We start from the raw sequence: 26961 nt of genomic DNA, 5'->3' as shown, positions 1-26961 counted from the left end.
GGCAGGAACACTTTGGTTGTCCCCCATGGTATTTTTGCAGCATAGCAGTTCATTAACAATATTCTGTGCCCTGTTTTGTTCCCTTCATGGCAAGCCATCCTAGGCTTGATTTCAGCAAGATAATGTCCATCTGCACACAGTAAGAGTTTCTACTACTTGTCTTCATGTTTGCCAAATGCTACCTTGATCATCAAGGTCACAGGAACTCTCCCCGATTGTGATCATTTGGAGTATAATGGGGATGGCCCTCAAATCAGCTTGGGATTTTGACGGTATAACATGCCAGTTGGACAGAATTCAGCACAATACCCCTTGGGAGGACATCCAAGAACTCTATCAATCAGTGTCAAACTGAATAACTGCTTACATAAGAACCAGAGGTGGACTAACATGTTATTGACGTGCTCATTTTGTGTGGCTTTTTTTTTAAATAAATCATCCAATTTTTGTGAATTGTAATCATTTATTTGTCTGTAAATGTACCTCACATCTAACAATTTCCATCCTGTTTGCATAATTGCTTTGTGGTTTATCATGGGTATTTTTTAAGAGTGTATATGATGCATCACCAATAACAGGCATTTTTCCAGAGAGATTGAAATATGCGATTGTTAAACCCCTCTGTAAGAAAGGTGATAGGAGATATGCCAATAACTATTGACCTGTTACACAACAATTTAAGGAGGTAATGCATTATAGAATAGTACCACACATGAACAACAATAATATCCTCAGTTAAACACAGTTTGGATGTCAGAAGAATTGCTCAACTAAGAATGCCATTTGTGTGTTCAGTCGCCAAATTTTACAAGCACTAAATAATAAAATACCACCAGCTGGATTTTCTGCAACCTGTCTAAGGTAATTGACTGTGAATCACAGTATTCTCCTAGATAAACTGAGCTTTTATGCAATTGATGTAGCCAACCAATGGACAGTGTCCTATCTAACCAGAAGGACGTAGGCTGTTTTACCTAGTGATTCAACCGTTGTTGAAATCATCTATGGGTTCCTCAAGACTCAGTGTTGGAACTACTATTGTTCCTCATGTATGTGTACCATCTACCAACTAATATACAACAGGAGAAATTAGTTCTCATTGTGGATGACACTAGTATTGTAATCAATCCAAGCACTCATACAGCAACAGAAGAAGTGGTGAACAATATTTTTATAAGTATCATTGACTGGTTTTCTGTGAGTGGTCTCACTCTCAGTTTTAAAAAGACAGAACATATGCAGCTCTGCATATCTAGGGGTACTAAACCAGTGATAATTGTAACATGTAGTGATAAAATAAAAAATAGGGAAGAAGCCTAAAAATTTTAAGTTTCCATATTGATGAGAATTTAAACTGGAAATAAACACATTTTGGAACTCATAAAACAGCTTAGTTCAGCCACATTTGCACTTAGAATCATTGCAAACCTCGGGGAAAGATAAATGAGTTATTTTACATATACTGGGTATTTTCATTCAACAATTTCATGTAACATAATGTTCTGAGAGATAACTCATCTTTAAGAAAGAAAGTCTTTATTCTTCATTGCTCAGAAATGTACTCTAATTACAATCTGTGGTACTCACCCATGGTCATCCTGTAGACATAAGGAGTCCGTGGAAAATGAAATTAACTAACTAGCTAACTTAGGACTTGTATTGTATTGAACCGGGGACCTAGAAATGACAGAGAGGCTTTGTCCTGCTGTAGACCTCAGTGGTTCACAATCCCACAACAGGCCACAGCAGTCCACCCGCCCCACCGCAGACCTAGGGTTATTTTGCGGTTTGGCCCCCAGTGGACACCCCTCCCCTCCCCCTCCCCGGGGAACATCTCATACCAGACAAGTGTAATCCCAAATTATTGCATAGTAGAGTAATTATGTTGTACGCGTACGTGGAGACAGTGTTTGCACAGCAACTGTCGACATAGTGTCGAGGCGGACTAAGGGGAATCAGCCTACATTCACTGAGGCGGATGGGAAATCATCCACAAGCTTGCCGGCACACTGGAGCTTGACACTAATCCACCAGGTGGATTCGTGCTGGCGACCGGCATGCCTTCCCACTCAGGAAGCAGCGCGTTAGAATGCGTGACTAGCCAGGCAGGCTAACTTAGGTCTTAGTGTAGACCTTTTTACGTTGCACATTTTTGGCCTTTCTGTTAGAATATTTTACTGCATGACAGCATCTGGGGTGTTTATTTTTCTCTGAAATAACATTTGAAATGATTTTGCAGTACTAGCTCCATAAAAACACCACTCTCATTGTAGTTAAACAAATGCTGTTCATCAGGTAGAGTACAGCTGTGTTCTCTATGATGGTATCATTTTATGTAGTGTTTGTCACCAAACTCATGACAGTACCAGCTAATCTACAGCTAGTTTAGTTTGTTGGGCAGTTGTGTTTTCCATGGAATCACTTTAGGCAGTTATTCACTCTTAGATATGATGCTGCAAGCAAATCAAGTATAACTATTCGAAGAAACTGAGTGGAATTAACTGTGATTTAATCAAGTCCTGTAACAGTGCATACTGTGTTTTTATTGTTACATTTTATGAAATATCTGTATGATAAAGAGTGCACTCAGACATCTCTGTGAAAGTAAATTTAGCATTGTGAAGTAAGGGAGGAGCAAAGCAGAGAATCATGTATGTATGTTTGTGTATATGTATTTATTTTCCATGAATTACCCTCTTTAATATATATTGTTGCTGCACTTACATTGAGTGACTTCGTGCTGATAATGTTCATTACTGCATCTCTCTCTCTCTCTCCTCCTCCCCCCCCCCCCCCTCTCTCTCTCTCTCTCATCCACACAGAACTTTGTGTTTAGTGGAGAAGGAGATGAGTAGTTGAAGAACTGAGATGCTTGAAAGATCCACAGAATGAAGTATGAAAACAATTTTATTCTATGATGGACTCTCAGATACTTGGAAGCATCAAAGAACAACATTAATAACTGTAATACTAAATAGAACTGTAACTCTTTTCACAGCAGACAAAAAATACTTATTTTATGCTTTTCATTGCAGTGAACATGGAGATGACTCCAGAAATGGTGAACCTGTCAAATTCAACCAAGACTTTGTTTTGTGTCCAGTTGAGAGCTACGGAAATCTGGTTGGTAAAAGATTATGTGAGATAAATGTTACTGAATTTTTATTTCAAATTAGTTAAGAGCCATGGCTTGTATAATTAATTTCAGTTTTTTACTGGTATTGCTAATTTCTGGGGTGCAGAATAAATATGTGAATGTTGTTCTTGGACTAACAGAACTACATGAACTGCTTTTGAACTGCTTTGATCAGTCATCATGGACTGCAAGGTTTAGTTATATAATTCACCATCCAAGAGCAAATGTGTACTAAATTATTTGCTCAGAATTTGAACTCAGATGCTTAAAAATGTTTAAGCCAGCTGATTGGATGTGTCAGGAGATATATTCCCCTCCCCAGTGTTTGTTAAGCAGTGTTTGAAAAGAACACATAGTACTAATTGGAGAATTATCATCTGGAATTGATGTATTTGTTAAATAACAGCATCTGTATCTTTGTAACACATTAATTTTTTACAATCATTGCTGGTCCTTGTTGCATGGTCTTGGCATCACTTACATTCAATCCTACTTATGCATTCTTCATGATAACAGTGACTTGAAGACAGTCACCCGATGGCAGTTTTTCAGTTTTTGCAGCTTGTATCAGACAGTGATTGTAGATACTAATTGGTGATATTCTTATTGAGTTCTGATGTGAATTAAGATACATAAGTGCACTGTAGCTTTTTGTGATGATTCCTATTCAGTGTGTGGCAATCCAGATTGAAAAGGTTCAGTTTTTATTTACTATTAGTGTTCACTGATATCTTCCCTTTTGTCATGTACACAGCCACCACCTTTGTGAATGTTGTTTTTAGTGTATCTGATACACTGATAGACTTCTTACAGTTAACCATATGCTAACAAGCTGCCCTTATTGGGCAAGGAGAGGCCCTCATTTTTCCCATGTATTCTAACTAATTGCACAAACAAGGACACTCAGATTAAGTTCCTTTACTACAGTAAGTAATGATAATCAAAATACAGAGATGATCTTGTCATTATTTTTATAATCAACTCTATACAATGTTGAAGTTTTACCAATAACTAGACCAATGTAGATGAGCTACCATATCTATTTTTCTAGAAGTTGGTGTTAACTTCTGGGATGAATAAACTCCTGCAACTGTAACTGAACAGTGTTCTGTCAAATTCATGAAGAGGCAGACTGGCTGTGTTGCTGTACCATTAGTGTCAGATGGAAACTTGTTCCCCAACATACGTTCTGATTGCCCGCCCCACTCTTCCCCCAGTGGGTTCACTAGAATTTTTGATACATTTTATTTTTATGCTGTTTGTTTATTAGTTCATTCTTACCATTTGTAGCTGTCTATCTTTTCTATCTTTATTCCATCCATTTATTATACTTTATGTGTGTTAATTTTTTTTCTATATCCACCTTGTTTCTCTTGGTATCTCTCACTTCCATCAAAGGCGCAATGGTTGCTTCTGTACTATGACTTCCTCCTCTGTCTAATGTGTTTTACTTCATATTTGGCCTCAAATGGTGGGCGGCCCTTAATTTGGGGTTGGAGTGAACTGCAACCCTCCCCTTGTCCATCCTCCACTAACCTTTCGTTCTGTAGCTGAGAATGGTATTATATATTGTAATGTGTTTATGTTGGCTGTACAGGGAATTGAGTTTCCTCTTTGTGAATTTAACAAATTATTTAATGGAATGTTCCTTTTTATGTAGTTGAAATATGTCCAGCAGTAGTACTCCAAGTGACATTAATGAATACTGAAATGGAAGTACACTGACAGAAAAAAATCACAACACCAAAAAGGAGTAGTGTGACAAACAAAAGCTGGAAGATGGTGTCTATTCCAATTTCAGCTAGTTACGTAAGAGGGGCACTAGTAGCACCACTATGAGGATGCAAATCATGTTTGCTTTAAATACATGCATTAGTGGTCATTAGCATTAGTTATCTTTGGGATTGGACATCTATGAGTTGATATTAGTCAAGAATGCTTTACTTTTAAGGTGACAAAGACACCATTACCAATACCTCATTGAGTTTGAATGAGGTCCTATAGTAAGGCTGTGAGAAGATGGATGTTACTTCTGCAATATTGCAGAAAAACTTGGCACGAGTGGAGCCACTGTACATGATTGCTGGCAGTGGTGCTCATGAGAACATACAGTAATAAGAAGACGGGGCTCTGGACAGTGACATGGCACTATGGAGAGGGAAGACCATCATGTTTGCCGTATGGCTCCAGTGCATCATATTGCAGCTGCAGCAGCAATTTGAGCAGCAGTTGGCACCACAGTGACCCAACGAACTGTTACAGATTGGTTACTTCAAGAACAGCTTGGAGCCAGACACCCTGTAGCGTGCACTCCACTGACTCCAAACCACTGCCATTTATGGCTTCAGTAGTGTCAAGCAAGAGCTGTTGGATGGCAGGGTGGTGGTCTGCTGTGTTTTCGGATGAAAGCTGGTTCTGCCTCTGTGCCAGTGATAGACGTGTTTGTTAGCAGGAGGCCAGTTGACAGTCTGCAACCGACCTGTCTGCAGTCGAGACACACTGGACCTACACATCGTGGAGTTATGGTCTGGGTGCAATTTTGTATGACAGCAAGAGCACTTTTGCGGCTATCCCACGCAGCCTGACTGCAAATTTGTTCGCTGATCTGGTGATTTGACTTGTTGTATTGCCATTTATGAATAGCAATCCCTGAGATGTTTCCCAACTGGATAACACTTTCCCAAAGCCCGCTGTTGTAACCCACATGCTCTACACAGTGTCAACATGTTGCCTTAGCCTGCTTGATCACCAGATCTGTCTCCAGTCGAGTGTGTTTGGGAAATCATTGGACAACTCCAGTGTCATCCACAACTAGCATTAACCATCTCTGTATTGACTGACTAAATGCAACAGCCATGGAACTCCGTCTCACAGACTGACATCTGGCACCTGTACAACACAATGCATGGAAATTTACATGCTTGCAGTTGCAATAGTTATTAATGTATCAGCATTTAAGATTTGCTGTGGCTTCCCTCGCATTTACATTAACCTGTGCTCTTGCAATGTTAAACACATAAATATGTTACCTAGACAAATGTATTCCCAGAATTCCTTTACCCCACATTAATTATTTTTTGGTGGTGCAATTTTTTCTGTCATTGTATTTAATGGTAACTAAAACTTTTTCATTTATGAGTTACCATATGCCATCTCTGTAATGAAGGATGCAATCCACAAAACCTTCAGTATTCACTAGGACCTACTGCAACAACTGAACTGTCAGTCATTAAAAATGTTTGCAGAATTTATTTAACAAGATGGGTCTAGAAGGACAATTTCCTTATTCGCTTCTGAAACTAGAGAAGGAGCACAAATCTTAAAATGTTTCACAGCTTTGGTCTTACTCACCAGCTGTATGTGAAAGAATATCTAGTGTATGATTAAAAAAACTTGTATGTTTGGATTCTGGAAACAAGGAATCTTCTGAGTATTACTGGATTGTCCAGTCACTGCTTGGTAGACCAATTTCATATTGATTAAAGATACAATATTTTCAAAATTTTGTACATGGCTGCACGTTCAGAGACCGTGGTCACTATTTTTAATGAATTAACCAGGTTTCAACACTGCTAGGAGTGTCTTCTTCAGAATTTAAATCAAAGAATGGTCTATAACATGGTCACAGAATTATGACTAGTCCATTTGCAACCTGTAACCGCGTAAGTAATGAGCAGCACTTAGTGGCTCTCCATCACAATTTTTTATCTTAAATATCATTGTGACTAATGCCCTTTTGGCATATTTATTATTTTATAAATGACATATAAGTACTGCCAGTCTTTCACGATGATTCGGTACTTATACTCTGTATCATATGGTTTTAGTCGTAATTCTGTGACTATGTTATAGACCATTCTTTGATTTAAATTCTGAGGAAGACACGCCTAGCAGTGTTGAAATCCAGTTAATTCGTTAAAAATAGTGACCGAGGGCTGTTTTCTTTCAATCAATACAATATTTTATTTGTTTTTTGTTCTTGTCTTAATGACCAGGGACAATGAGTGTGTGAGTTGTGCAACTTGGATTCTAATAGTCCTCTTTCAGTTTGCCTACCACCTCCTCCACATGCTGAGCAGCAGTCTATCCTATTTCATATTGTTGATTTTTTTGTAACATTAATTTAACAAATAAATGTTTTATGGTATTTTCTTTTATTTAAAGAGAGGAATTCTTGGCATTTCTGGGGATGTGTTCACAATTTTAAAAGCTGAAGATATAGGTGTTGTGCTTTTCAAGTGCTATGTGCATCTTGTACCAGAAGTGAAGTGTTGTTGTGTCAAGTAACTGGTTAATTGGTGAGTGATTTATTTCAGTTTGCCCGTGTTTTATCAATCAGCAAATAATTGTTAGTCAACAAAAACTTGGGTGACAGGTGCTGTAAAGTTATCCATTGCACTGTAGTCCACTGTTTGTTTAGAAATATACTTGTTGTTAGTTTCCACATGTGCTTACGTGCCTGTTCATGTGCATTTGTAAGTTCCTCATTGAAGTGATATGACTCTTTTGGGTACACTTTCAGGTGGCTTTCACTGATTTGTTTTCATGTTAGCATGTACTCAACTTAATTGCCAAGGTCACTTTTGCTTGCTTGTGTGGTGGCATTACACTTGTAGGTAACCAGTTCAAATACTGATGGCAAAAAGATTTTTATCACAAGCATTTGGGAGGTAAGGGGAGAATAAATGGCACCATAAAATTCCTGTTTAGCAGCCATTGTGCAAATGTCCTGGGTATAGTCCCAAACATCTTTGCAGTATCTCATGGACTGAAGGCATGTAACATGGTTTATGGCGGTCCACTTTTTGGATGAGTCGCCCTTGGATGGTAATGGAGACATTTTGGGTATGACCTGCCAGATTCACTTCTCTCTTCTCTTTCCTCCTCCTCCTCCTCCTCCTCCTCCTCCTCCTCCTCCTCCTGCTCCTCGTCGTCATCATCATCATCATCATCATCATCAACAACAACAACATTAACAACAACAACAACAACAACAACAATAACCACACAAACATGACACTAATTGTATACAGACTCATTACACTAACTACATGAAAGAGTTACAGCTAACACACCAATATAGCTAGCTGCCAAAATGAAGTAAAGAGGGGGCAATGTATGTGAAATGTCAGGGGATCCCCCAGGATGAGGAAATAACTAAACGGACATGCGTAAGCTGCCGGCCATTTGTCACAGGTCATTTCTTACTTCACAAAACAACAATCTTTTATTGCACAGGTACCAAAAACACTAATAAAACACAAATGATTCAGGTAATTATTCCAAAATCCCTTCAGTTGAACCAATAGATGATTAATCAGTTAATTTAAATGAATAAAATGTACCCTTTTAGGAAGGACTAATAAGCACATAGTATAATCAAGTACATCTCATACATGCACTTAGAGCTGGGCAAACAATGACAATTTTAACATTTGGTTGGCCAAACGAGTGCTTAACATTAATGAACATACTTACAAAAAGTGTTGTAGCATAAATTCTTCAAGTCTGGTATCAACACAGATATCCAATATTTGATCAATCAAAGAAGCCCCTTGGGCATATTCAAGATACAGTTGTGGAAAAATAATAAAATACGATTTAACAATCTGAGAATTACACCAATATTGAAACTATTATGTTAAAAGCCAAACTTCAGACAGGGAAAACATGGAAGGGATAGATATGTCAGGCCAGGTCAGAGTAAGATGGTTTAGAATAACAAGCACTGCTGGTTAAATTATCACCCGATTGCTACAAGATAGAAACTCAACTTATGAGGGATGCCATAGCAAACCAGGAGCCCGTAATGTCTCGGAGGCTGCAGTGAGACAGAAAGCTACACATCACCCACCCGCACGTACACAGCCGGTGCGGACAGGCTATACCTGATGAACTGGTGGGTAGCTGCTGACACCACAGGGCAGCACCCCCAAATGCTATGAACAGCTTGGAAGGCCAAAAACAAACAAGCAAACATATAATTCATGTGTAAAATCATAGAACATATGAAAATGCTCAGACCAGGACAAGAAGCTCAATGTGAGCATGGCCCCAAGCCCCAACCAAACCTTACGTATAACAACAAGAATTTTACATTAGAAATTACTAAAAGGATTAGCCGGTTAATCTTACAATGAAATATAATAATTTAATTTAATAACCAGTAAATCACATGGTACATAGATACAATAACTTAAATGGCTTGAAAGGTAACAGGCAAATCTTGGGGGCTACAATAGTAATTGTATTTTAAACAATAAATGTTAATTTTCGTGAAAGTGGCAAAACCTCATGATAGTTATGGAACTTAATTACCCAAGTAAGCCAAGATTCACTGGACCACTATCATTTGCTTACCACAGCAATAGAATATTGATCAGTGTAACACCACACTCTGCCAAAAAGGTGTATATCATGCAGGAACAAAACTTTACAACACATTACGAAGGCATATAAAATCTCTTCCCGAACTGCAAAGCTTTAAAAAGTTTGTGATAGCGTACCTCCTGAAAAACCGCTACTCTTCAATCCCACAGTTTCTTATGCAAGAAAAAATGTAATTTGTATCTTTAATTGTAGAAATAAGTTATAAATATAAAGTATTTCAAAAATTTGTAATGATTAACTGTATAGATCCAATTTGTCATAAAAATTTAAATAATGTATGTTTGACATTTGCAAAACCAATAGCTAAAAAGGTTTTCTGTCCAATATCCTGTGTGCAATATATGTACTGAAAAAGAGATTTATATGGACAAATAAGTAAATAACAATTTTATTGTCACTACCTCAGTCAGGGAAGCAGTAGCTTCCAACATAAATAAGACTGTAATTCGACCTCAGCGGTCACTCACACATGTGGTGGCCTAGAACATATGGCAGTTAATGTCATGTGGAACTGGCAAGATAAGCAGACATTGAACAAGTTGTAATTAAAAGAAATTTTAAAACACACAAATACGGCATCCAGATAATTTCAGATGAAGACCAAAGGGTGAATTTTATGCTTGAGGCAGTGTGATGGAGAACCAGAGCCAATCCAGGGTAGTGGGACCAACTTCAACAAGGGAGCATGCATGTCAATCAAGTAACAAGTACCTTACCTCCAAAGGGCAGAACAGACAATGCCAGAAAATGAACAGCACTCCAACACCCACACAGCAACTACGCCTGGTTAATCCAGGGTAAACCGGCTTTATCAGCATTGGGCCCAAATATTGCTGACTAACACCACTCTATCAACCACCGGCTGCTTAGACAATCGTGTGCCCATAAGCTCCGTGAACAGCTCACTGTATGTCACATGTGCCTCTTGTCTCTCTCTCTCTCTCTCTCTCTCTCTCTCTCTCTCTCTCCCTCACTGTGACTGACTAACTGCCGATGTGGTCAACAACCTGCTCCAAGGAATTACAACCAAAGACTCGACTAACAGGTGACCAAAGCACCATTTGGCGACTGGACAGAGATGGCAAAGATGTAAAAACAGGGAATGAGCTGGCATGGCTCAGTGTGCATAGATACATTTGTCTGAAAATTGCGTGAGGTTACATCTTAGTGCAAATGAATAAATAAAATTTTGTTTTGCCAGGTGCATTGTTTTGGTGTAATTTATCAAGACATCTTCAGGGGCCTGAAATACATTCACATTTTTAATCTTATGTTGTGCTTATAAGCTACAAAAAGTTCTGGCCCCACACTTCCTTGCTCAGTATGAAAGTTTATTGTATGCAATGTGTGTGAGTGGTATTCTACTTTTCTGTTTAGACTCCATTAATGTACCCATTAATATACTGGGGAATGAGAGATAAAGCTAATAATCTATACTTACTTGTTTCTGGGTATTTGAAATGGCACTAAAAAAAGGTATGGAACTTGCAGCCTCTTTTTGTGGAGTCACGTATCCCCCAGATAAATATAGGAGTTGGGGCATCTGGCTTTGCTGCTATCATGCTGTCCTGTTACAACAACACTTGTTGTCGATGGCGAGCCCTGTATTGGGATTCCAGTAAACGCCCAGAGAGTGAAGGATCACCAGTTCCAGTAAGTAATCACCATGCTATAAAAATGCACAAAGACAGTAAAATGTAAGATGAGCACCTTTTAAAAATAGAGTCCTTTCCCATAGTTCAGAATTCAACTAAAAGAAAAATCTGTCTATTAGAGCCCTATTATCTAATAGTCTTTAGCAGCACTATTTTTTGTATTATTTAAACATATTCATTTTTTAATTATTTTGTTTTTTATTTCCAGCCTCACAGTAAAATACTCATCAATCACTCAGCATCCAATAGAAATCTGGCAGTTGAACCCGGTATCTGGTTTCCAACATTTTTTGGAATGGTATGATTCACTCCTGTATGTCCCTCCATCACAAAAAAACAGAGATTTAGTGAAATAACGTCATATTCAGTTGGCAATAAACATGTTTTTGTTGCTTTTATAAGTGGAATATTAATATTTCAGTAGCGTTTGACTGGAATATTCAAATGTATTTCATACTGTAAATATGACTCTAAACCACTTCTTTTGTTTTCCTTTTCACTAGATGCTTTATCATTCTTTTTGTTGTGGGACAACAATTTCTGCAATAGTAGTATGATTACAACAGCCTATTTCATTCAGAGTTTTATATGTAAAAGTCCTCCACTTTTGTTACTAGCACAACATTTTCTTAAATACATCTACATCTACGTGATTACTCTGCAATTCACAATAAAGTGCCTGGCAGGGGGTTCAATGATCCACCTTCAAGCTGTCTCTCTACCGTTCCACTCTTGAATGGCATGCGGGAAAAATGAGCACTTAAATTGTTCTGTGTGAGCCCTGATTTCTCTTATTTCGCAATTGGAGGAGAAAACTGATGATTGAAATTTCATGAGAAGATCCTGTCGCAACGAAAAATGCCTGTGTTTTAATGATTGCCACTCCAATTCATGTATCATGCCTTTGGCACTATCTCCCCTATTTCACGATAATACAAAACAAGCTGTCCTTCTGTGTACTTTGTTGATGTCATCCATCAGTCCCACCTGCTGCGGATCCCAAACTGCACAGCAATACTCCAGAATAGAACGGACAAGCGTGGTAAGCAGTCTCTTTAGTAGACCTGTTACACCTTCTAAGTGTTCTGCCAAGGAATCTCAGTCTTTGGTTTGCTCTACCAATAACATTATGTATGTGATTGTTCTAATTTAGGTTATTTGTAATTGTAATCTCTAAGTATTTATTTGAACTTATAGCCTTCAGATTTGTGTGACTTATCGCATAATCGAAATTTAGCGGATTTCTTGTAGTACTCATGTAAATTCAGGGTCAATTGCCACTTTTCGCACCATACAGATATCTTATCTAAATCATTGTCAATTCATTTTGGTCATCTGATGACTTTACAAGATGGTAAATGACAGCATCAACTGCAAAAAATCTAAGAGGGCTACTTAGATTGTCTCCTATGTTGTTAATATAGATTAGGAACAATAGAGGACCTATAACACTTCCTTGGGGAACACCAGATGTTACATCTGTTTTACTCGATGACTTTCTGTCTATTACTACTAACTGTGACCTTCCTGACAGGAAATCATGAATCCAGTCACACAACTGAGGCTATATTCCATTGGCATACATGTTTGGTTAGAATACACTTGTGAGGAATGGTGTCAAAAGCCTTCTGGAAATCTAAAAATATGGAATCAATTTGACACGAGTATAAAGAGCTAGTTGTGTTTTGCAAGAAAGATGTTTTCTGATTCCATGCTGAATATGTGTCAATAATTTTCTTTGAGGTACTTCATAATGTTCGAATACAGTATATGTTCCAAAACCCTACTGCAAATCGACGTTAGTGATATGGGCCTGTAATTCAGCAGATTACTCCTACTTCCCTTTTTCGGTATTGGTGTGACTTAAGAAATTTTACAGTCTTTAGGCAAGGATCTTTCTGTGAGCGAGCATTGTCTATGATTGCTAAATATGGAGCTATTATATCAGCATAAGCTGAGAGGAACCTGACCTGTATACAATCTGGACCGGAGGCCGTGGATTTATTAAGTGATTTAAGTTGCTTTGTTACACCGAGGATATCTACTTCTATGTTTCTCATCTTGGCAGTTGTTCTTGCTTGAAATTGAGGAATATTTACTTCATCCGTTTTGATGAAGGAGTTTCAGAAAACTGTGTTTAATAATTCTGCTTTAGTAGCACTGTCATCAGTGACTTCACCATTGTTATCACACAGTGAAGGTATTGATTGCGTCTTGCCACTGGTGTGCTTTATGTATGATCAGAATCTCTTTGGGTTTTCTGCCAGATTTTGATACAGAATTTCATTGTGGAAATTATTAAAAGCATCTCACATTGAAGTACGTGCTGTATTTCGAACGTCTGCAAAACTTTGCCAGTGTCGGGGATTTTGTGTTCTTTTAAATTTGGCATGCTTTTTTCACTGGTTCTGCAACAGTGATCTGACCCATTTTGTGTACCCTGGGGGATCAGTACCATCACTTATTAATTTACATAGTACATATCTCTGAATTTGCTGTCAATATTATCTCTTTGAAATCATTCCACAAGTTTTCTGTGCTTACATGATCAGATAGGAAGGAGTGAAGACTGTCTCTTAAAAAGGTGTTAAGAGCATTTTTATCAGTTTTTTTAAATAGATACACTTTGCGTTTCTTTTCATGAACTAATAGTTCAAAATAATTTTCTGAGAAAGCATTCAGTACAATTTCTGATGATGTTTTATGCCTGCCGCCAGCTTTAAACATATAATTTTACCAGCATATTGAGGGTAGATTGAAGTCACAACCAACTAAAATTGTATGAGTGGGGTACCTATTTGAAATGAGACTCAAGTTTTCTTTGAACTGTTCAGCAACTACATCTTCTGAGTCAAGGGTTCGGTAAAACGATCCAATTAATTTAGTCTGATTGTCTGGTATAATCTCTATCCATACTATTTCACAGGAACTATCTACTTCAATTTCACTACAAGTCAAACTACTTCTGACAGCAATAAATACTCCACCACCAACTGTATTTAATCTGTCCTTTCTGAACACTGTTAGATTGCTTGGAAAAATTTCGGCTAAACTTATTTCCAGCTTTAGCCAGCTTTCCGCACTTATAACTATTTGAGATTCAGCCCTTTCTGTTAGGGCTTGGAGCTTTTGTTCTTTTCCATCATAGCTATGACAATTTACAACTACAATACCAATTGTTTCTACAAGTACTTTACTGTGTTTTACCTGCCTCCTTTTAGACAGATGCCCTTTCTGTGGTTCCCTGAGACCCTCTAACCTAAAAAAACTGCCCAGTCCCTTCCATACAGCCCCCGCTATCCATGTAGCCACCTCCTGTGTGTTGTGGACTCCTGACCTATTAAGCGGAACCTAGAAACCCACCACCTGATACTGCAAGTCAAGAAATGTGCAGCCTACGCAGTCACAAAACTGCCTGAGACTGTGATTCAGACCCTCCATTCGGCTGTGCACCAAAGGACCACAGTCAGTTCTATCGATGATGATGCAGATGGTGAACTCCACCTTAATCTTGGAAGAAAGGCTGGCAGACTTTACCATTTCTGCTAGCTGAGAGCATTTTCTGTATTGGTTTGGAATTTCATGCCTTTATAAGTAACTCTTCATTGGAAAAAAATATACGGAAACAGGAAGAGAGTGAAACTTGCTGAGAGCTGTGGAATACATAACATGGGGAAAAAAATTCAGACTGCAGGGGTAAGAAATACATTTTAGAAAGGTGGAGAAGGAAGTTAAATAGTAGAAAGCAACCTTATCTGTCGCTATTGATTTATTGACCTTTTATTTTCATTCTCTCTCACACTTCTGAAAGTGCTTGTGTAAACTCAGTTCACATCTAGAAATAATATGACCTGACTGATTCAAACATCTGATTAGAAATGTGTTCAATTTTGATACTAAGTGTGTAATTCCGTTGTGGTTTAAGACTCAAAACTGTGTTTGTTTCAGTAGTTTCAGATTATTCACCCACAGACTAATGAAAAAAGTCAAAACCAAAACTGGTAAACCAAAGAAGGAAAAATCCCTTTATATATTTTTGTATTTTGTGGGAGAGGGCAGGAAGAAAGTTTCAAAAAGATTTAAAATTTTGTGTAAAGTTGTTCAGAAATCGTGAAGTCCTCTCATTCTCAAATCACTGGGGAATATGTGTATTTATTTGTTGCTTATTTAGCCTGGCCAGATTAGGGCCTTAAAAGTCCCCCTCTTATATCTGACCAGAAACAACACATACAAAAAAATAGTATATGACAGTGACCAGAAAATAATTTTCATTATCAATAAAAATAGTAATTTTAATTACTGGTATAAAGAATAACTGTCAGTAATACAAACACTGTTCAAACAGGCCATGAAGACCCAACAGTACCTACTGGCTGTCGTATTATCCTCAGTCCTTAGGAATCTCTGGATGTAGGTATGGAGAGGCGTGTGGTCAATATACTGTTCTCCCATCCGTTGTCAGTTTTCGTGACTGGCAATAATAACAATAATAATAATAACAATAACAGTAAAATTAATAATGATGAAAAAATAGTGGAGGAATTAAGAATGTTATAGATTAATTATTACATAAAAAACTCAATAATAATAATTTGCATTATTAATAAATAATAATAATTGTCAATAGACTAAGAACAATAGTAGTAAAATTAATAATGATAAAATAATGGATCCATTTAGAATCTTATTATCTACTTTAGCACCTGTGTAGCATGTTTTGTATTAGAAGAACTGGAATAGATGATGAAAGAGGGGAAGATTGAAATGAAAGTAACAATGGCTGCTAGGAAAGAAGATGATCTCAATAGAGAACTCTGTCGACAAGAGAAGGGAAAAGTGGTGGGAGAGGAAGGGTTGATGAGATTAAGCTGCAGAAGAGATAGCTATTGTGATAGAACGTGTGCCGGCCGCTGGTGGCCGTGTGGTTCTGGCGCTACAGTCTGGAACCGCGCGACCGCTACGGTCGCAGGTTCGAATCCTGCTTCGGGCATGGATGTGTGTGTTGTCCTTAGGTTAGTTAGGTTTAAGTAGTTCTAAGTTCTAGGGGACTTATGACCTCAGCAGTTGAGTCCCATAGTGCTCAGAGCCATTTGAACCATTTTTGATAGAACGTGTTTCATTAGGTGTCTTTTGCAATTCAAACAGATTTTAATTTTTGTAATATTTTGGGGAAGATTGTTCAAAAGTCAGGTTACTGATACAGAAAATGATCTGAAGAACATGGCAGTATTGTGTAGTGGTTCAGAGAGGATTTTACTTGTTTGAGAACAGGTATTTCTGCTGGTTTTTTTCCTTCAGATATTAGTGTAATGGTTGAGGAGTACAGTGATCAAGATGATGATATTTTGTTCATAGGCAGAAGTGATATGCACACATCACAAATGTATTACACACAAGCATTTATTGCCAATTCCAGCCGATGTGAGCTCTCATATAAAAGTCATATGAGAATAGCATCACCATAATGAAGGATTGGGAGTATTAGTGGCTCTGTGAGTTTCTTTTTAAGCTTGAGAGGAAATACTTTTTTTATACACTGCTGGCCCTCCAAGATGCAACACCCTGAAGGAAGCATCCAAATCAGGTGAAATTCACAGCATGCCTTTGCAGCGATGAGAGATACACATTTCAGCATAGGCACATATCATGGCACCAGTAGTGCCACCTGCAAGCACTGTATAGAGGGGCAACAGGCAGCCGTGTGGACATACTGGACTTGTTCTTTCGTTCAGTTGTTTTGTGTAAGCAGCTTCAGTATACCTTGCAGAAGACATTGAGCATCTTTCGAGCAAATTTCATAGTTTGACTGAGAATGAATAGTTGCTTACTGGGATATTGTTGCTTATAGGGATTGCATATTATCCTTCAGAGAAATTGGTGATGTCAGACAGAACCAAACAACTGTGATGCGGATTTGTAATCAATTAATGCAGGAGGGAATGATGGACCAACAGGACCAATTGCATGCACCTCATTGCGTTCCTGCATGTGGCAACAGGCATATTGTGTATGTGGCAGTAATGGATTACTCTGCCACATCATGAACTATAGCACAACAATTTTGTCTGTTACACAACAAATCAGTGTCCGCACTTACCACATGATGTTGTTAGCAGCAGAGTGGACTGTTCACAAGGCATCCATTGCTGTGTTTACCAGTGAGTCAATGCCAAAGGCGTTTGCACTGGCAATGATGTGATGAATGACCAACATGGATAACCAAATGAAATGACATTGTGTTTACTAATGAATCCCGATTCTGCCTGCATCACCACAGTGGTCGGCTTAGAGCCTGGAGACACCATTCTGAGAGATTGTTGGACTGTTGCCTTATGCATCGCCATACTGGCCCTGTATTCAATATCATGGTTTGGGGTGCTATTGGATTCCATTCCCATACCCCCATAGTACACATTGCAGATACACCAACCAGTCAGTGTCACATCTCTGAAATGTTGGAGCCTGTTGTCGCCCCATACCTTCAGAGCTTGCCAATGGCCACATTGCAACCAGATAATGCGCGATCATGTTTGGCACACAATGTTCGAGACATCTTCATCGTCCATTGTATTGCATTTTTGCCTTGGCCTCCTTGTTCTTTCAATCTCTCACCTATCAAAAATTTCTAGTTGATGATTGTGGAATGACTGGCCTGGGATACACCATCTGCTTCTACACCAGATCAACTTTGGCAATATGTGGAAGTGGCATGGGCTGCTATACTCCAACAACATTTCCAGAGCCTCTTTGATTTAATGCCAAGGTCAAGGTGTGTAGCAGCAGCTATAGCCAACAGTGGTGATGACACTCAGTATTGATTTCATCGTATTCCTCACTTCACATGGGACTGTATTTTCAATCCTGTGATCTTTGTACAACACGTCATCTCCTAAATCAATTTAATACTTGTCTTATTGTGTTAAACACTTAATGTAAGAGTATACCACTTAATGTGTAAATTATGGAAGCATTTTACATTTTTAAATTCGGTCAGTAATTAAATGAAACACTGAAAATCAAATTTTTACTGCCCCTTGAAGCCATTAGATACACAACCTGCAACTGTAACTGGGTGGCAATTGTAGCTGTTTAGTAACATAGATCACTGTCCTGACAGAATAAATATTTTTCAACAAGAAACTTTAGAAGATAACTGTGATCAAAACAAGACAGAAAAACCATCTACTTATAGAAATTGGTATACTCTTGCAGAAGCTGCCAGAATAAATTGTTCTTTTAGTCAAGGTTCCTTTACCAAATAGAAGAAAAGGAAGTGTTGCAGACAGTGCTATTGCACAAGGATTTGTTGGAAGTCTTAAGTATTAGATGAAAACTGGAGTGCTAAGTATGGCAGTAACAACTTGAAGTTAAAGGGGAGAGAGACTTGCAGCAGAAGCAAGTTTTTTTTATGGGAATGTCTGTGCCAAACTAGGAACCCGTAATTTGCTCCACCAATAGATATGGTGCACCTCAATAGGCTGAGCAATCAGTATGTCTGAGAGTCACAGAGATAAGTTGGTTTCAATTCCCAGTACTTTCAGGTGTTTTTTCTTGCTGGAAAGGCTAGAACAGGGTGCACTCAACATCTGGGAGAGCAGATTGATGAGAAAATGCCTCTCCACACCACATTCCAGTGATGTGTTGTCAGAGAATGATATGATCTTTAGAGACTGATTGCAGAGTCAGTTATTCATTGTGATTACTCTCAACCTTGTTGATGCCTGGCCTGTAATTTCTGTATAAATAACCAGTGGAGGCCTGTAGCCTTTTGACTTACAGGGATAGTAAATCATTATTAAATTGGATCTATTCATTTTACTTACATAAACTGAACTATTTAATTATGATGAATGTCTGGAAAGTAAGTAATGTTTCTCAAACCAAAATTTATTTTTACAAGAAAGAATCTTTCTTAAACTATTAAACTATTTTTCTACATAGTTGCCACCATTGTTCAGGCATTTGTCACTGTGGGAAACCAACATCTCTGTGCCCTCTTCATAGGAAGATGCCTCCAGTGAAGACAGCCACTGCTGAACGCAGGATGTTTCTTGCACCATTTTGTGGTTATTGAGTTTCTTCCCGGAGGTGAAACCATCATTATGGTATGACAGTGTGAAACATAGAAAAAAGTTCAGTACACAATTCAAAACAAAAGGCATGGAAAGCTCAGCTGAGGCATTGTGCTGTTTCATGACAATGCACGTCCCCATTCTGCTGGTGTTACCCAAACATCATTCACAAATTCAGTTAGGAGCAGTTTAATCACCCACCATATGGACCTGATCTCCCTCCTTCTCACTACCACTTGTTCTTGAACTTGAAGGGTAATTTTGGAGGAAGGCACTTTGGCAGTGTTCAGCAATAACTGCATTCACTGATAGTATCTTTCTATGAAGAGGGCATAGAAAAGTTGCTTTCCTGCTATGACAGATATCTGAAGAATGGTGGCAACTATGTAGAAAAGGAGCTTAAGAAATGTTCTTCCTTGGAAAAATAGATTTCAGTTTGAAAAAATGTTTTTTATGATTTTTTTCCAAAACAGTACTTACTTTCCAAATATTCCATCTATCTTTAACATTGTGAAAAATAAAATAAAATGAAAGAGCGAAAATGATAGAACTACTGGGAATTGAATCCCATCTTGTGAACTTTTAGTTTACACTCTTAACCATTTTGCTACCACACTGTTTCAAGATCTGATGCTCAAAATTTACTCATACTCTAGGCATAAAATTTTAGAGAGCATTTTACTTCTTCCTATGGCCCACTCAGGTGACATATTCTAGGAACTTTAAGGGTCATCTACTTGCTTCTATTCACATAGTTTGAGCCAAATCAGTGAGCCTCAACTCACATCACCCTGTTATTAGATTTATGAGAGATCTACCTAACTCTTTAGATCTCATATTCTCATCCTAAGATCTACTGGAAAGGGGTCTATTTAGCAGACCATCTACAGAAAACACTTTCATAGTAAAAGGAGGTGGCATTTTCCCCTTTTGCTGTATTAATTTCATTTGTTCGTAACTAGTTTCAGCCTTCTAGGCAATTTCTCAAGTGATTTTGTGGTTCTGTAATAGAAAAACATGCCTCACCCTTGCATATTGAAATGACAAGAATCTTTAAATTTGTGTTTTCTATTCATTTTTGTCCACAAATGCTCTCAAACTAATAAGACAGCCAATGTTTCAGTGTGTAAGGCATAGCTTTCTAATGGCCAGAAGGCTGAAACTAGTCATGAACAAATACAATTTATACAGCAAAAGTGGAAAATGCCACCTTCTTTTAAGAAACTCATTGCTGTGATACCCACTATAAAGAGGGAAAAAAACTTGTCATGCTAAATTTACTCATATACTTACCTTTTTTACGACCATCTATAGTCTTTTGACTTACAAGCAGAGTAATTTTAACTAAATTGAATGTATTAATTTTCACATGCATAGATTGAACTGTTTGAATATATTTAAACTTCATGATCAATTTTTTAAGGCTGCAAGGAGCAAAATGAAATAAAAAAAATCATGTTGGTGGCAGCATGAACCTAACGTGGGCCAATGTATTGCCAGTCGGCATTCAATGTAGCTAACCACTCTCCCATGGAGTCGTTACTGAAATCACGCCTCAAAAACCCCTCAGATTCTACTCTTGCACAACACATTACATGGAATTTCAAAGAAAAATACTGACCTAGTGCTGTGAGCAATGTAGCATTCACAGTGTTGGAAGGGATGATGTCACATCAGAGCATGTGCAGTCACAATTGGACAACTGCATCTCATTCTCTGAATTGATCCAGAGCATGGTGGACCATTTCAGCGCTCAACACTGGTTTCTTGTTATCATGGAGAGAGCACTACAAAACATGTTTTTGTCCATTTTATTTGGATACCAGCAAACATTCAAATATTGTTGTTGTTGTGGTCTTCAGTCCTGAGACTGGTTTGATGCAGCTCTCCATGCTACTCTATCCTGTGCAAGCTTCTTCATCTCCCAGTACCTACTGCAACCTACATCCTTCTGAATCTGCTTAGTGTATTGATCTCTTGGTCTCCCTCTACGATTTTTACCCTCCATGCTGCCCTCCAATGCCAAATTTGTGATCCCTTGATGCCTCAAAACATGTCCTACCAACCGATCCCTTCTTCTAGTCAAGTTGTGCCACAAACTTCTCTTCTCCCCAATCCTATTCAATACCTCCTCATTAGTTACGTGATCTACCCACCTTATCTTCAGCATTCTTCTGTAGCACCACATTTCGAAAGCTTCTATTCTCTTCTTGTCCAAACTAGTTATCGTCCATGTCTCACTTCCATACATGGCTACACTCCATACAAATACTTTCAGAAACGACTTCCTGACACCTAAATCTATACTCGATGTTAACAAATTTCTCTTCTTCAGGAACGCTTTCCTTGCCATTGCCAGTCTACATTTTATGTCCTCTCTACTTCGACCATCATCGGTTATTTTACTCCCTAAATAGCAAAACTCCTTTACTACTTTAAGTATCCCATTTCCTAATCTAATTCCCTCAGCATCACCCGACTTAATTTGACTACATTCCATTATCCTCGTTTTGCTTTTGTTGATGTTCATCTTATATCCTCCTTTCAAGACACTGTCCATTCCGTTCAACTGCTCTTCCAAGTCCTTTGCTGTCTCTGACAGAATTACAATGTCATCGGCGAACCTCAAAGTTTTTACTTCTTCTCCATGAATTTTAATACCTACTCCGAATTTTTCTTTTGTTTCCTTTACTGCTTGCTCAATATACAGATTGAATAACATCGGGGAGAGGCTACAACCCTGTCTCACTCCTTTCCCAACCACTGCTTCCCTTTCATGCCCCTCGACTCTTATAACTGCCATCTGATTTCTGTACAAATTGTAAATAGCCTTTCGCTCCCTGTATTTTACCCCTGCCATCTTCAGAATTTGAAAGAGAGTATTCCAGTCAACATTGTCAAAAGCTTTCTCTAAGTCTACAAATGCCAGAAACGTAGGTTTGCCTTTTCTTAATCTTTCTTCCAAAATAAGTCGTAAGGTCAGTATTGCCTCACGTGTTCCAACATTTCTACGGAATCCAAACTGATCTTCTCCGAGGTCGGCTTCTACCAGTTTTTCCATTCGACTGTAAAGAATTCGCGTTAGTATTTTGCAGCTGTGACTTATTAAACTGATAGTTCGGTAATTTTCACATCTGTCAACACCTGCTTTCTTTGGGATTGGAATTATTATATTCTTCTTGAAGTCTGAGGGTATTTCGCCTGTCTCATACATCTTGCTCACCAGATGGTAGAGTTTTGTCATGACTGGCTCTCCCGAGGCCATCAGTAGTTCTAGTGGAATGTTGTCTACTCCCGGGGCCTTGTTTCGACTCAGGTCTTTCAGTGCTCTGTCAAACTCTTCACGCAGTATCTTATCTCCCATTTCATCTTCATCTACATCCTCTTCCATTTCCATAATATTGTCCACAAGTACATCTCCCTTGTATAAACCCTCTATATACTCCTTCCACCTTTCTGCCTTCCCTTCTTTGCTTAGAACTGGGTTTCCATCTGAGCTCTTGATATTCATACATGTGGTTCTCTTCTCTCCAAAGGTCTCTTTAATTTTCCTGTAGGCAGTATCTATCTTACCCCTAGTGAGACAAGCCTCTACATCCTTACATTTGTCCTCTAGCCATCCCTGCTTAGCCATTTTGCACTTCCTGTCGATTTCATTTTTGAGACGTTTGTATTCCTTTTTGCCTGCCTCATTTACTGCATTTTTATATTTTCTTCTTTCATCAATTAAATTCAATATTTCTTCTGTTACCCAAGGATTTCTATTAGCCCTCGTCTTTTTACCTACTTGATCGTCTGCTGCCTTCACCACTTCATCCCTCAGAGCTACCCATTCTTCTTCTACTGTATTTATTTCCCCCATTCCTGTCAATTGTTCCCTTATGCTCTCCCTGAAACTCTCTACAACCTCTGGTTCTTTCAGTTTATCCAGGTCCCATCTCCTTAAATTCCCACCTTTTTGCAGTTTCTTCAGTTTCAATCTGCAGTTCATAACCAATAGATTGTGGTCAGAATCCACATCTGCCCCAGGAAATGTCTTACAATTTAAAACCTGGTTCCTAAATCTCTGTCTTACCATTATATAATCTATCTGAAACCTGTCAGTATCTCCAGGCTTCTTCCATGTATACAGCCTCCTTTCATGATTCTTGAACCAAGTGTTAGCTATGATTAAGTTATGCTCTGTGCAAAATTCTACAAGGCGGCTTCCTCTTTCATTCCTTCCCCCCAATCCATATTCACCTACTATGTTTCCTTCTCTCCCTTTTCCTACTGACGAATTCCAGTCACCCATGACTATTAAATTTTCGTCTCCCTTCACTACCTGAATAATTTCTTTTATCTCGTCATACATTTCATCTATTTCTTCATCATCTGCAGAGCTAGTTGGCATATAAACTTGTACTACTGTAGTAGGCATGGGCTTTGTGTCTATCTTGGCCACAATAATGCGTTCACTATGCTGTTTGTAGTAGCTAACCCGCACTCCTATTTTTTTATTCATTATTAAACCTACTCCTGCATTACCCCTATTTGATTTTGTATTTATAACCCTGTAATCACCTGACCAAAAGTCTTGTTCCTCCTGCCACCAAACTTCACTAATTCCCACTATATCTAACTTTAACCTATCCATTTCCCTTTTCAAATTTTCTAACCTACCTGCCCGATTAAGTGATCTGACATTCCACGCTCCGATCCGTAGAACGCCAGTTTTCTTTCTCCTGATAACGACGTCCTCTTGAGTAGTCCCCGCCCGGAGATCCGAATGGGGGACTATTTTACCTCCGGAATATTTTACCCAAGAGGACGCCATCATCATTTAATCATACAGTAGAGCTGCATGTCCTCGGGAAAAATTACGGCTGTAGTTTCCCCTTGCTTTCAAATATAAACAGTGTAATTTCCAAGTGATTTTACCTCCCAGTCAAAGAGAAATTTTATGTGATTTCGGGCTTGCATTTACAGAGAAATCACACAATTTTAGTGCGATGTTTACAGTGTGGTGTAGTACATTAGCACATGATAACCAGCCCCCAATGTAAAGTAGATTTCCCAGTTTTCCTCTAGGCAGCCCAAGCGGTGCTGCCAGAGATTGCGGGTCGTAGAAACCTGCCCATTTCTGCAATATACATGACCAAAAATAGATCACAAGATATCCTGCCACCAGACAGTATTTAGGCTGGCACATGGCCATCTGTCAGCAGTTCACTCTAAGCCAGGACTTCAGTTTGGACATCAATCCCATGCTGACACTACCACCACTGCTTCTGCCGACAATCAGTCACCATTGATACGGACAATGCGCTGTATCACGACAGTGCCATTGATGGATCTGTCTTCATTGATTGTGGATGTCATAAAACTTTTCTTGAATTGATCTTGTAGTACATTGGCTGTAAACTGTTCCAAGGGAACTTTAAGTCTGTACCTAGGTGGAAGAACTTGAACCTTTTGTGGAACTTGAACTCTGTGCATTGATGGAGGAACTGAACATTTAGTTGAATTTTGCTTTAGTTTGAATTTTGCTAGCATTTTCATTTGCGTGACCAACCTGTTTGTTTACAAACAATGGTATTTAGCCAGTGATTTTCAGCTTCCCAATCACAGATTATTATTTATCGGAGTAGATGAGCAGTGTTTTTTAGGATTTCATAATAAACTTTTTGAAGAATCTTTGACATTGTTGTGTCACCTGTGGTGGGTTCTTCACTGGGAGTATTCTTTTGGGTGTCTGTGTGAATGTTTGTGTGACTGTATGTACTGTTGCAGGAAAAAAGAGCTAGTCTCAAAAGTTAATTTGAATGCTGTTTTCTGTTACATATTTCTCTCCTGTTTATATGTAATATTTTGTGCTGATGTTGGATGGAAACTTGTTGTTGCATGGAAACTTGCTTACAGTTGTTTTTAAGTTTAATGACAGTGTATTAGCTCAAAAACTTGTATTTCCATGCAAATTCTAAAACTGCAGTTCACTTGCAGTTTATTGCAGATTTCTGTAATTTGTGAACAAAACAAAGTTAGCACCTGGTAGTGTTTCTGTTCATACAATACAGATCATAAATCACTGCTATAGTGTTTGTATGATGGCTCATCTTCCACTCTGCCTGTGGCTACGTGGCGTTGTGCTTATTTTCTCTCCATGTAGAGGCCGCTCCTGTCTTGATGTCATTCTAAAGAGGGGTTCATCAGCATACTATTGGCTGACATTGTCTCACAGCCCTCCGTGTTCTTCCATTCTTGATCATCATGCCGGCACTTGTCGTTACACCGGAACCTTCCCCTCCCCAAAGCAACAGCCCATTGTCATGTAGGGAGAGCAACAACAGCAGGGGAGGCAGGAGTATGGATACTTCAATGGACAGGAAGCTGTGACTGCAGGGGATGTCAAGCTTCCAGCCATACCCTGCCATCTGGCCTTCACTCTGTTCGAAATGTCCCCTGGAAAATGACCAGAAGGGTATGCGTTTACCTCCTGAGTCCAATAACCTGACGTAGAAGGCATCAGCTTTTGTGGTGCAAAGGCTCAGTCTCCATGGGGTCGTCCCGCGGTGTGGTGATGACACCCTCTGGCGGCTCCTGTGGCCACAGTGTCCTTGGGATACATGAATCAGGGGGAAGAGACACAGAGGATCACTGTGCACATGACAGTGGTAAAAGTTGATTGTGATGTCGATGGTGCAATCCGTATGGACCTGAAATGAGATACATGCAAGCACCAAGTCGTCAGACTATCTCACCCTGCACCCACCATCTGCTGCCACTAAAAACCCTATAAAACACAATATCATGCATTGCAAAGCAATACCTGTGATCTTCTTTGGGCACTGGATGCTGAGGAGAGTGGAGCATGCGGAGTAGTGCTCAATGGCGACAAGACATGAGGCAATTCTGCCGGCAATGGTCCATCTCGTGTGTGCAAATGATGGGAGGAGAGAAACAGTTGCAATGCTTGATCCCTGGTGTGTCTGGAGTGAAGTTTGGCCAACTGCTGCTTGAAGGTTCTGACAAAACATTCCAATTCGCTGTTTGACTGTGGATGGAATGGTGAACTAGTTAGATGCTGTATGCCATTGCGTTCACAGAATGTTTCACATTCATTAGACATGAACTGGAACTGAGGGCTGTTGTCTGACACTATGATTTCAGGTAAACCTTCGAGGCAAAAAATAGAGGATAACACCTGAATTGTGCTATGTGACATTGTCACATTCATTGGCACAGCAAAAGGAAACTTGCTATATGAGTCAACCACAATCAACCAATGAGTGTTCCAAAAAGGTCCCGCACGTTGCCATAGTGATTGTGACTTAGGTCAAGCAGAGAATTTTTGTGATGGAGCGGACTGATTTTCCACACATGCGTGACACTGTGACATCATCTGTTCTGCTTGGGTGTCCATACCCTGCCAAGTACAGTGTCGACGCACTAACTGTTTCCCATGAACAGTCCCCCAGTGTCCTTGGTGAAATAACTGCAACGCTTCTGTTTGCAAAGCTGTAGGATCAACACACATGACTGTCCTCTGCCATTTTGTATAAGAATCACACCTTTCTGTATAGTGAGGCTATGTCAACATACAAAGTATCAGCACACTAACAGAGCTCTTTATGTTATGCAAGTAACGAGGCCAAGATGTGCGAATGTATGTAAGCAAAATGCTCAAATCTGAATCAGCTTCCATGTCCTGTGCAATTTTCCTGTAGTT

General features: G+C 39.0%; 1 protein-coding gene across 1 annotated transcript in view; it reads left to right on the top strand.

The window, feature by feature from the left end:
* Positions 1-26961, top strand: part of LOC126263502 (uncharacterized) — a 140037-nt gene that overhangs the window by 76127 nt on the left and 36949 nt on the right. Inside the window, exons 2-4 of the mRNA XM_049960595.1 lie at positions 3036-3123; positions 11018-11179; positions 11390-11479. Coding sequence (XP_049816552.1) covers positions 11087-11179; positions 11390-11479 — 183 coding nt within the window. The 5' untranslated portion in view covers positions 3036-3123; positions 11018-11086. The remainder of the gene's footprint in view (positions 1-3035; positions 3124-11017; positions 11180-11389; positions 11480-26961) is intronic.

The sequence above is a fragment of the Schistocerca nitens genome, chromosome 6 (assembly GCF_023898315.1).
Source record: "Schistocerca nitens isolate TAMUIC-IGC-003100 chromosome 6, iqSchNite1.1, whole genome shotgun sequence".
Lineage (NCBI taxonomy): Eukaryota > Metazoa > Arthropoda > Insecta > Orthoptera > Acrididae > Schistocerca > Schistocerca nitens.
This window is presented reverse-complemented; position numbering and strand designations above follow the sequence as displayed.